This window comes from Motacilla alba, chromosome 2 (assembly GCF_015832195.1).
Source record: "Motacilla alba alba isolate MOTALB_02 chromosome 2, Motacilla_alba_V1.0_pri, whole genome shotgun sequence".
Taxonomy (NCBI): domain Eukaryota; kingdom Metazoa; phylum Chordata; class Aves; order Passeriformes; family Motacillidae; genus Motacilla; species Motacilla alba.
In genome coordinates this window covers 933,253-944,963 of record NC_052017.1, presented here as the reverse complement: position 1 = coordinate 944,963, position 11,711 = coordinate 933,253, and the positions used below count along the sequence as shown (strand labels likewise).

The following is an 11,711-nucleotide window of genomic DNA, read 5'->3' as shown; positions in this document are numbered from 1 at the left end:
TTCCAGGCACTTATTCCCGTGGGGAAGAGCCGTGGGGAGGTGGCGGGGGGAGTGGGTGGCACCGTCCCCTCGGTGTCCTCGATCCGAGTTGGCCCCGTCCCGATGGCGGGACTCGAACCCGGGAGCCCCGGGGCTGCGAGGGGCAGGGCTCCACGCTTGGTCACGCCCCCAAGCCGCGCGCAGCCAATGGGAGCGCGCCCCGCCCGGCCCTGCCCGGGGGAGCCACGCCCAGCCCGGCCCGGCCCAGGCGCGACGGGGCGGCCGAGAGGAGCCGAGCGGAGCCGAACCGGGCCCGAGCGGAGCCGAACCGGGCCCGAGCGGAGCCGAGCGGAGCCGAACCGGGCCCGAGCGGAGGAACCGGGCCGAACCCCCGCGGGGCCGAACCGGGACCGAACGGGGCCGAGCCGGGCCGAGCCGGGACCCGCGGGGCCGAACCGGGACCGAACGGGGCCGAGCCGGGACCCGGCGGAGCTGAACGGAGCCGAACCGCGACCCAGCGGAGTCAAGCGCAGCCGAACCGGGACCGAGCGGGGCCGAACGAGACAGAACCGGGACGGAGCGGGGCCGAAGCGAGGCCGGGCGGGACCGAAGCGGTTCGGCGCCGCTCGAGCGGTTCGGGCCGGCCCGGTGCCGGCGATGCGGCCGCTCCCGGTGCCGCTGCTGCTGCTGCTGCTGAGCCCGGTGCGGGCGGGACCGGGACCGGGAGCGGGAGGGGAGCGGGAGCGGGAGGGGACGGGCCGGCTCTGCCGCTGCCCCCGGGGCGCTCCGGGTCGCTTCGCTCCGCGGCTTTTGTTGCAGGTTTTTGGGGTTGGTTCGGTTAAGTTGGGTCATTGCGGTGCGGTTCCTTGTCTTTCATTTTATCCCATTTCCCTCCATTTTTTCCTCTTTATTTTCTTTTGTTTTCCTGGATCATTTCCTTTTTATTTTCCTTTTTAATTTTCCTTCTTATTTTTTATCTTTTTTTTTCTTTTTTTTTTATTTTCCTCTTCTATTCTCCTTTTTTGAACCTCACCTTATTTCCCTTTTATTTTTCATTTCCCCTTTCATTTCTATCTCATTTTCCCTGCTTTATTTCACCTTCCCCTATTTTCCTTCCCTCATTTTCCTGCTTTACTTATCATTTTTCTTTCTTTTCCTTTATTTCACGTTCTTTTCCTTCCACTTTAATTTAGTTTCCTTTCCTTTTTCCTCTTATTTCCTTGATTTCTCTGCACTCCTCCCCATTTCAGTGCCTTTTATCTCATTTTTATTTCCTATTTCTTTCCTCTTTTCCTCTTCCCCGCTTTCCTTTCTCTCCCTTTCCCGTGATTTATTTTTATTTATTATTTTTACCTCTCCTCCAACCCTTCCCCGTGGTTCGGGGGGGTCCCGGTGGCAGTTCGAGGGGAAACTGAGGCAGGAACTGTGCCCGCAGGTGCCGGGGCGGGCCGGGGGGTGCCCCTCGTGTCCCCGCGGTGTCCCCGAGCCCTGCGACAGCCGCTGCCCGCCCTGCGCCCGCAGTGAGTACCCCGAACCCACCCCGAACCCAGGAGAACCCCAAAACCGACCCCGAGAAATCCCAAACCGCCCCGACCCCGCAGCGCGGAGCCCCGCCGAGGAGCAGCCCGAGGAGCCGTGCCCGCCCTGCCCGCCCTGCAGCCGTGAGTGGCACCGCGACCCCGAGGGGGGCACGGGGGGCTGGGCCCAGGGTCCCCTTTGTGCCTCAGTTTCCCCTTGTGTGCCTCGGTTTCCCCTTTGTGCCTCAGTTTCCCCTTTGTGCCCCAGTTTCCCCATGTTGCTCCCTAATTTCCCCTCCTCGTGCCTCAGTTTCCCCCTAATTTCCCCTTTTGTGCCTCTATTTCCCCACGTGGCTCCTTAATTTCCCCTTTTCATGCCTCAGTTTCCCTTCTGTGCCTCAGTTTCCCTTCTGTGCCTCAGTTTCCCCTTGCTACTCCCTAATTTCCCCCTTTTGTTCCTCAGTTTCCCCATGTTGCTCCCTAATTTCCCTCTTCTGTGCCTCAGTTTCCCCCTTTGTGCCTCAGTTTCCCCTTTTGTGCCACAGTTTCCCCATGTTGCTCCCTAATTTCCCCTTTTTGTGCCTCAGTTTCCCCATGTTGCTCCTCAGTTTCTCCCTTTGTGCCTCAGTTTCCCTTTTGTGCCTCAGTTTCCCCATGTTGCTCCTCAATTTCACCCTTTGTGCCTTGGTTTCCCTTTTCATACCTCAATTTCCCCATGTTGCTCCCTAATTTCCCCTTTTCATGCCTCAGTTTCCCTTCTGTGCCTCAGTTTCCCTTCTGTGCCTCAGTTTCCCCTTGCTACTCCCTAATTTCCCCTTTTTGTGCCTCAGTTTCCCCATTTTCAGTTCCTTCATTTCCCCATATTATGCCTCAGTTTTCCCTCATTGTGCCTCAGTTTCCCACCTTGCCTCAGTTTCCCCACACTGCCCACAATTTCCTCCATTTGTGCCTCAGTTTCCTCTCGTCCTGCCTCAGTTTCCCCTTTTGTGCCTCGGTTTCCCCAGTCGCCCCTCAATTTCCCCATGTCCTGCTTTAGTTTCCTCATGTCATGCCTCAGTTTCCCTTCTTACCTCATTCCCTTTCTCTGCCTCAGTTTCCCTTTTTCTGCTTGTTTCCCCCATTTGACCTCATTTCCTTGTGCCTCGGTTTCCCCCATTTCATCCCATTCCTTCTTGTGCTTCAGTTTCCCTTTTCCCCCCTCATGTCCCCTCACTGTGCCTCAGTTTCCCCTTTTCCCCTCTCAGTATGCCTCAGTTTCCCTTTTCCCCCTCATTTCCCCCTCAGTGTGCCTCAGTTTCCCGTTTTCCCCTCTCAGTGTGCCTCAGTTTCCCTTTATCCCTCACTCCCCCTCCCCGTGCCTCAGTTTCCCTTTATCCCTCACTCCCCCTCAGTGTGCCTCAGTTTCCCCTTTTCCCCCTCCCCGTGCCTCAGTTTCCCCTTCACTCCCCCTCACTGTGCCTCAGTTTCCCCTTTTCCCCCTCACTGAGCCTCAGTTTCCCCTTTTCCCCCTCCCCGTGCCTCAGTTTCCCTTTATCCCTCACTCCCCCTCAGTGTGCCTCAGTTTCCCCTTTTCCCCCTCCCCGTGCCTCAGTTTCCCTTTATCACTCACTCCCCCTCAGTGTGCCTCAGTTTCCCTTTCCCCCTCACTCCCCCTCAGTGTGCCTCAGTTTCCCCTTTTCCCCCTCACCCTTTCCCCTTTCCCCTCCCTGTGCCTCAGTTTCCCTTTATCCCTCACTCCCCCTCAGTGTGCCTCAGTTTCCCCTTTCCCCTCCCCCTCAGTGTGCCTCAGTTTCCCCTTTTCCCCTCCCCGTGCCTCAGTTTCCCTTTATCCCTCAGTTTCCCCTCCCCCTCCCCGTGCCTCAGTTTCCCCTTTTCCCCCTCCCCGTGCCTCAGTTTCCCCTTTTCCCCCTGCGGGGGTGACCTGCGGGCGCTGTCCCCGACCCCGGGGCTGTCCCCCCGCCCGTCTCCGGGGGAAGCTGAGGCGCGGCCGCCATGTCCTCCTCACTCCCTCTGGGGCTCCCGCAGACGAGGCCGCGGCGCCGCTCGCTGAGGGGACCCCGCCGGTGTCGGGGACCCCCCGAGTGACCCCGCCGGTGTCGGGGGCGCCCCCCGAGCCCCCCGGGGACATCATCCCCCTGTACTGCGCCCTCCTGGCCGGCCTCGTCGTGGGGCTCGTGGCCTACGTGGCCTTCAAGTGGTGAGCGGGGGGATCCGGGGGGGTTTGGGGACCCCCGGTGAGCCCCGGTGAGCCCCGGTGTCCCCGCAGCTGGGACACCTGCCGGAAGAAGCGGCAGCTGGACAAGGCGCGGGACGCGGGGGACGCGGGGGTGGCCGCGGACGCGGAGAAGCTGCGGGGGGACAGCGGCGTCGGCCCGGAGAGCGCCGGCCTGGAGCCGCCTGTGCACCGTGAGCGCCCCGGGCCCGCTGCGGGGACAGCCGGACCTGGGGGGGTTTGGGGACATCCGAGGCTGTGGGGACAGCCGGACCTGAGGGACTGGGGGGACATCCGAGGGTGTGGGGACAGCCGGACCTGAGGGACTGGGGGGACATCCGAGGCTGTGGGGACAGCCGGACCTGAGGGACTGGGGGGACATCCGAGGGTGTGGGGACAGCCGGACCTGAGGGATTGGGGGGACATCCGAGGGTGTGGGGACAGCCGGACCTGAGGGATTGAGGGGACATCCGAGGGTGTGGGGACAGCCGGACCTGTGGGGGGTTTGGGGACATTCGAGGGTGTGGGGACAGCCAGCCTGGGGGGGGGGCTTGGGGGGACATTCGACAGGTTTGGGGACACCCGGGGGGGGCTTGGGGGGCGGGTTTGGGGACACCCGTCCCTGGGGGGGTTTGGAGGATATCCACGGGTTTGGGGACACACAGATCTGAGGGGATGTGGGGACACCCAGCCCTGGGGAAGGTCAGGGTTTGGGGGCACCTGAGAATTTGGGACGGGACGGGATGGGAATGGGATGGGGTGGGATGGGAATGGGAATGGGATGGGAGGGGATGGGATGGGGTGGGGTGGGGTGGGATGGGATGGGATGGGGATGGGATGGGTAGGGGGGTGGGGGGTGGGATGGGATGGGATGGGATGGGATGGGATCAGATCGAGCGATGGGCAGCCCCCTGGGTGGGGTCGAGGAGAGAATCTCCCGGTGGGATCGGGGAGCCTCGGAGCCGCCCCCGCCCCTCGGTGCGTCTGTCCCGGGCGGAACCCCGGGGTGTGACCCCGTCCCTCCCCGCAGCGCCCCCCGAGGGTCCCTCGCTGCTCGCGGGGTCCCCGCGGCGCCAGGAGGAGCCGGGAGAGCTGGAGCGGCTCCTGGAGCTGGGAGCGCCCGGCCCCGCGGCGACGCCGGGGGACATCACCTCCGCCGTGTGACACCCGCGGCGACACCGGGGCCGCGCCGGCGGCTGCTCCCGGCGGTGCTCCCGCTTCCCGATGGATTCCTGGGGAATTTTTTACGTGGGTTTTGTACTTTTTTAGGGATTCTGGGGGGTGGGACGGGGACCTTTGGTGGCCGGCGCCTGGGTGGGGGCATTAAACGTGTCACTGGGTGCCACCAGGGTTTGTGTCCTCGTGTGTCTGTGTGTCCGTGCATGGTCCTGGGATGTGTCCCGAGTGTCACCGGGTGCCTGCTTGTGTCCATGTGTCCCTGGGATGTGTCCCTTCGGGTGTCCGTTTGTCCCTGGAATGTGCCCCCTGGGGGTCTCCCAAGTGTCCCCAGCTGTCCATGAGTCCCCTCAGGTGTTCGTGTGTCCCTAGGATGTATCCCTTGGTGTCCCTTTGTCCCCAAGATGTGTCCCTGCATCCCTGGGATGTGACCGCTCAGGTGTCTGCACTGGGTGTCCCCAGGTGTCCCATATGTCCCCAGGGCCATGTCCCAAGGATGGGACGCCTCAGGTGTCCGTGTGTCCATGGGATTCGTGTCCTTGGGCACCCACGTGTGTCACCAGGATGTGTCCCAGGGTGTCCTTGTGTCCCACACCCATCCCAGACCAATCCCAGGCGTGGGTGGCCCTAGGAGGAGGAGGGGACACCCCAAAGACCCCAAGGCAGGTGGCACTGGGGACAGAAAAAGCCATTTCTAACCCCAAAATGCTCCCAGGTCACCCCAACCTTCCCTTCCCAGGGGGTCCAGATTCCTGGGAATGCGGAGGGTGACAGGAGGTCCCCAAGGGAGGGGGGACATCCCAAGCCAGGTCCCCCTCGTGGCCCTGCCCGGCGTCGATTTTGGGGTTTGGTTTTTTTTTTCTTTAGATTTTTTATTTTTTTCTCTTTTTTTGCTCTTTTTTTTTTTTTTTTTTACATAAAAAGTTCCGTAAAAATTGGATAAAGTAAAATGCTCGAAGCAGTAAAATCAATCTTATCAACATGGCCAGAAATCCGCAGTATTTACAGGGAAACGGAGGAAACCTCGCAGAACCAAAAGGGAAAAAACCAAGGAAACAACAAAAAAAAAACCAAAAAAAATATCCGGGAATAACCCCCGAAATCTCCTGCCAAACGTTCCCGTGGGATCGGCACGTTTGGGGCTGAAAGCAACGGGAAAAAAGCAAATTATTATCAATATATTCACATATAGGTTAAAATATAATACAGAGCTTGGGAGCAGCGCCGCCAGAGCCGGGCTTGGCAAAGCCTGGATCAGCAAAAGCAGGCTTGGGAAAGCCCGGCTCGTCCTCAGCGACGGGAACCAAGTTTGTTTTCCTTAAAAAACCAAAATTCCATCCTCATAATAATAATAATAATAATAATAATTAATAATAATAAATTCACAGGTTGGTGGCTCGGGAGGGCGAATCCCCGCGGGGCTCCCGAGGGTTATCCCAGGGGCTATTCCAGCTCCGTGTCCTCTTTGGGCTTGTAGAGGATCCCGAATTTCTGCATGTACTTCTTGATGTATTCCTTGGTTTTGTGTTTGACGTTCTCGTTGCACTCCAGGTCCTCGGGGTTCTTGCAGTACTTGAGCTCCTTGTTCATCACGCCGTGGGTCAGCTGTGGGAATGCCGGAGTCACTCCTGGAATTCCCACCAAGCCCAGGCCTGGCCACTCCCCAGGCCCCTGTGCTCCTACTTCCCAAATACTTCCTCTTATTCCCAAATGTTCCCTGCGCCACTGTCATTTATTTCCCAAATATTCCCTAAGTATTTGGGACTGTTCCCTGAATATCTGCTGTTATTTTCCAAACATTCCCAAGCTATTTTCTTACTATTCCACAAATATTCCCCCTCTTATTTCCAGATACTGTCCAAGCTATTGTTATATTATTCCTCCAATGTCCCCCAAATATTCCTGAAATATTCCCCAAATATTCCTCAAATATTCCTCAAATTTTCTTTAAATATTTGGCATTGTTCCCTCAGTATCTGCTGTTTTTTTCCAAACATTCCCAAGCTATTTTCCTATTATTCCCCAAATATTCCATTACTTCCACATATTGTCCAAGCTATTCTTATATTATTCCCCAAATATTCCCAAGTATCTCCCAAATATTCTCCAAATATTTGGGACTGTTCCCTCAGTATCTGCTGTTATTTTCCAAACATTCCCAAACTATTTTCTTATTATTCCACAAATATTCCCTCTTATTTGCAGATACTGTCCAAGCTATTGTTATATTATTCCTGAAATATTCCTGAAATATTCCTGAAATATTCCTCAAATGTCCCCCAAATATTCCTCAAATATTCCTGAAATATTTGGCATTGTTCCCTTAATATATGCTCAATATTCCAAACATTCCCAAGCTATTTTCCTGTTACTCCCCAAATATTCCATTACTTCCACATATTGCCCAAGCTATTGTTATATTATTCCCCAAATATTCCCCAAATATTCCCCCAATATTCCTGAAATAATTGGTAGTGTTCCCTCAGTATCTGCTGTTCTTTTCCAAACATTCCCAAACTATTTTCTTATTATTCCACAAATATTCCCTCTTATTTCAAGATACTGCCCAAGCTATTGTTATATTATTCCCCAAATATTCCCCAAATATTCCCCAAATATTCCCCAAATATTTGGGATTGTTCCCTCAGTATCTCCTGTTCTTTTCCAAACATTCCCCAAGCTATTTTCTTATTATTCCCCAAATATTCCATTACTTCCACATATTGCCCAAGCTATTATATTATTTCCCAAATGTTCCCCGAATATTCCCAAGTATGTCCCAAATATTCTCTAAATATTTGGGACTGTTCCCTGAATATCTGCTGTTCTTTTCCAAACATTCCCAAGCTATTTTCTTACTATTCCACAAATATTCCCTCTTATTTCCAGATACTGCCCAAGCTATTGTTATATTATTCCTCCAATGTCCCTCCAATGTCCCTCAAATATTCCTCAAATATTCCTGAAATATTTGGCATTGTTCCCTCAATATCTGCTCAATATTCCAAACATTCCCAAGCTATTTTCCTATTATTCCCCAAATATTCCCAAGTATCTCCCAAATACTCTCTAAATATTTGGGACTGTTCCCTCAGTATCTGCTATTATTTTCCAAACATTCCCAAACTATTTTCTTATTATTCCACAAATATTCCCTCTTATTTCCAGATAGTGCCCAAGCTATTGTTATATTATTCCCCAAGTGTTCCCCAAATGTTCCCCAAATATTTCCTAAATATTCCTCAAATATTCCCCCAATATTCCCTAAATATTTGGGATTGTTCCCTCAGTATCTGCTGTTATTTTCCAAACATTCCCAAGCTATTTTCCTATTATTCCCCAAATATTCCCTGTTATTTCCAGATACTGCCCAAGCTATTGTTATAGTATTCCCCAAGTATTCTCCAAATATTCTCCAAGTATTCCCCAAATATTCCATAATATTCCTGCAATATTTGATAGTGTTCCCTCAATATCTGCTAAACTTTCCAAACATTCCGCAAGCTATTTTCCTATTATTCCTCAAATATTCCCTGTCATATTATTGCCCAAATCTTTCCTGTTATTCCCAAAATATTCCTCAAATATTCCCTAAATATTTACTATTGTTCTCCCAAGATCTGCTGTTCTTTTCCAAACATTCCCAAGCTATTTTCCTATTACTTTTCCTATTACTTCTTCCCCAAATATTTCCTATTACTCCCTAAATAATTTTTCTATTACTTCCCAAATATTCCCCAAATAATCCCTAATATTCAATTTGCTATTATTTCCCAAATATTCCCTAAATATTCATTATTGTTGTGCCAATATTTGCAAGTATTCCCCAAATATTAATATTCCCAAATATTCCATAAGTTATTCTATTATTGCCCAGATATTCCCTAAATATTTTCTATTATTCTCCAAATATTCCCCAAATATTTCCTATTATTCCTCCATATTATTTATCCATTATTCCCCAAATATTCCCTGTTTCTCCCCAAATATTTCCTGAGCTGCTGTCCAAACCTCTCCTGTTATTCCCCAGCTATTCCCCAAATATTTCCTGCTGTTCTCCCCATATCCCCCCACCATTTCTCCTTCCCTTCCCCCATCCTCCAAGGAGCTGGAGGCACTTGGAATGACACAATCCCATTTCCCGGGGCCATCCCTTGGTCCCCATGTCCCCACACCCCATTGTCCCTGTACCTCCCATGTCCTCATGTCCCACATCCCTGTGTCCCTGTAGCCACCATATCCCTGTGTCCCCAAATCCCTGTATCCTGTACTTCCCATGCCCTTGTGTCCCTATGCTCCTGCACCGTGTCCCCATGTCCCTGTGTCCCCATGTCCCTGTACCCTCCGTGTTCCCTGTATCCAGTGTTCCCATGTCCCTGCATTCCCAAGTTCCCATCCCCATGTTCCCAACTCCTTAAACCCCACGTCCCTGTGTCCCCATATCCCTCTATCCTCTGTGTCCCCATGTACCCACATCTTCCTGTCCCTGTCCCCCATGTCCCCACTTCCCACATTCCAATGAACCTGCACGCTCCGTGTCCCCAAGTCCCACATTCCATGTCCCTGTAGCCCATGTCCCTGTGTCCTCATTTCAGCATCCCTGTGTCTCCATGTCCCTGTGTCCCTATGTCCCCACATTCCTGTGTCCCCATGTTCCTGTATCCATGTTCCCATGTCCCTGCACCCACTGTCCCTGTGTCCCCATGTTCCTGCGTCCATGTTCCCATGTCCCACACCCCCATGTCCCTGTACCCTCCATGTCTCCACATCCTCTGTCCCCATGCCCCGTGTGTGACCACGTCCCTGTGTCTCTGTATCCATGTCCCCATGTTCCCGTACTCCTCGTGTTCCCAAGTCCTCGTATCCCGTATCCCTGTACCCTCCACGTCCGTGTTCCCACATCCGCGTGTCCCCATGTTCCCATGTCCCTGTACCCTCCATGTCCGTGTTCCCCCATCCGCGTGTCCCCATGTTCCCATGTCCCTGTACCCTCCATGTCCATGTTCCCCCGTGTCCCCATGTTCCCATGTCCCCGTACTCTCCATGTCCCCGCACATTCCCACCTTGCGTGCCAGGTGTTTGAAGTCCTCGGTGGTGGTGATCCGGCCCACCTTGCAGTCGGGTTTCCGGTAGGGATTCAGGCACTGCACGATGAACTGGGACATCTGCGGGACACAGCACTGGATCCAGCTCCCTGCTGCCACCACCCCGTCCCATGGATCCCATCCCATGGATCCCATCCCATGGATCCTATCCCATGCCATCCCATGGATCCCATCCCATGGATCCCATCCCATGCCATCCCATGGATCCCATCCCATGGGATGGGATCCCATCCCATCATGCCATCCCATCATCCCATGCCATTCCATGCCACCCCATGCCATTATCCCATCCCTCACCTCTTTCCTGAACACCTCCTTGCTCTTCTTGGCCAGCTCGCTGGAGGTGTCGGCTTCCGCCGTCTTGGGCTTCTTGGAAGACTGGAGAGGGGAACACTGGGATGGCAACGCTTCCCTGGTCCCGCCTTGGGGACAGCGCTCCTGTCCCATGGCCGGCTGGGCAGCACAGCTTCCAGCCCATTCCCAGGGAGCTTCCCAGCCCACTCCCAGGAACGTTCCCAGCCCAATGCCAGCACTCTTCAGTCCAATCCAGATCTTCTCAGCCCAGTTCTGAGGAGCTTCCAGGCCCATTCCAGCACTCTCCTCAGCCCATTCCCAACACCCTTCCCAGCCCAAGGCCAGCAGGTTTCCCAGTCTGACCCAAGTACAATTCCCAGACAAATGCCAGCACGCTCCCACCCCAAACCAGGAACTTCCCAGCCTGGTGCCATGAACTTCCCTGCCCTCTCCTGGTGCTCTTCCAGCCTTATCCCAGCAAACTTCCCCAGCCAGCCCTGGTGCGTTCCCCAGTTCAATCCTAGTGAACTTTCAGGTGAGCTTCCCAGTTCATCCCAGTGAGCTTCCCAGCCCAATCCCAGTCTGATCCAGGCACGCTTCCCAGCTGATTCCTGGTGAGCTTCCCAGCCCAGTCCCGGCACGCTCCACACCCCAAAGCAGGCACTTCCCAGCCCAGTCCCAGTGAGCTCCCCATCCCAATGCCAGCATGCTCCTCGCCCCAATCCGGGCACAATTCCCAGGCTGACCCCAGCACAGTCCCCAGCCCGGTCCCAGCATTTCCCAGCCTTGCTCCTGACGCTCCCCAGCTCGGTCCCGACACATTTCCCAGCCCAATCCTGGCACGATTCCCAGCACACTCCTGGGCTGGGAGGCACAGGGACCGCTCCTTGCTCTTGTTTTCTTTGGAAAAAAAGCTGGAAAAAGAGCAGGAGTGGGTCCTGGGGAAGTCAGGCTGGTCCATAGTGGGAATAAATTCTGTGGCAGTGGATTTTCCTTCAGGAATTCGCTGCGAGGGCTGGGGCCCCCCACAAGCATTCACACTGATTATCTTTAGCTACAGTCAAGATAAAGGGAATTTTCTAGGAATTTCTGGCTGCTTCCCTGAGTACTGATCCCTGATTTACTAACGGAGTAGAATCAGCTCCAGCTGCACCCCGGAGCCCATCCCTGCACGCTGGATCCACACCCACCTCCCACACGCTCCCATCCCAAACTCTGTGATCTCCTTGGAGCCTAAGAAGGGGAGAGCAGCATCCCTACAGCAGCACCATTTTCTGGGAGAGAACTGGGATCCACGTCATCCCAACTCGGATTGTAAGGACAAGAAGAGCAAAAGGATTTGTTAAAGGTTTGGAAAGCTGGGGGAGGTTTCTCTTCTCCTTCTGCTCTTTGATGATGTCCCAGTATTTCTTTCAATTTAAAAAAAAT

General features: G+C 54.3%; 2 protein-coding genes across 3 annotated transcripts in view; one reads left to right on the top strand and one right to left on the bottom strand.

Moving 5' to 3' along the window:
• Positions 1–613: 613 nt before the first annotated feature.
• On the top strand, positions 614–5,601 carry LOC119697242 (vegetative cell wall protein gp1-like). The gene is made up of 5 exons (XM_038127763.1): positions 614–681; positions 1,415–1,640; positions 3,522–3,693; positions 3,763–3,902; positions 4,739–5,601. Exons 1-5 carry the CDS (start codon positions 637–639, stop codon positions 4,870–4,872), a joined length of 717 nt encoding a protein of 238 aa, XP_037983691.1. The 5' UTR covers positions 614–636; the 3' UTR covers positions 4,873–5,601.
• Positions 5,602–5,735: 134 nt separating this feature from the next.
• The window catches only part of SETD2 (SET domain containing 2, histone lysine methyltransferase), a 52,757-nt gene continuing 46,781 nt past the window's right edge, over positions 5,736–11,711 (bottom strand). Inside the window, exons 19-21 of one of the 2 annotated variants that reach the window (XM_038127760.1) lie at positions 10,287–10,367; positions 9,948–10,049; positions 5,736–6,489 (exon numbers count right to left, since the gene is read on the bottom strand). In XM_038127760.1, the coding sequence (XP_037983688.1) occupies positions 6,328–6,489; positions 9,948–10,049; positions 10,287–10,367 (345 nt within the window). In that variant the 3' untranslated portion in view covers positions 5,736–6,327. The remainder of the gene's footprint in view (positions 6,490–9,947; positions 10,050–10,286; positions 10,368–11,711) is intronic. The other variant, XM_038127761.1, reaches the window with a different exon arrangement.

Excerpts from the sequence above, each read along its gene's own strand:
- LOC119697242 (XM_038127763.1), top strand. The coding sequence starts at position 637 with ATGCGGCCGCTCCCGGTGCCGCTGCTGCTGCTGCTGCTGAGCCCG. Across the intron at positions 682-1,414 it reads TGCTGCTGCTGCTGAGCCCG|GTGCCGGGGCGGGCCGGGGG; the intron begins GTGCGGGCGGGA and ends CTGTGCCCGCAG. Across the intron at positions 3,694-3,762 it reads GCCTACGTGGCCTTCAAGTG|CTGGGACACCTGCCGGAAGA; the intron begins GTGAGCGGGGGG and ends GTGTCCCCGCAG.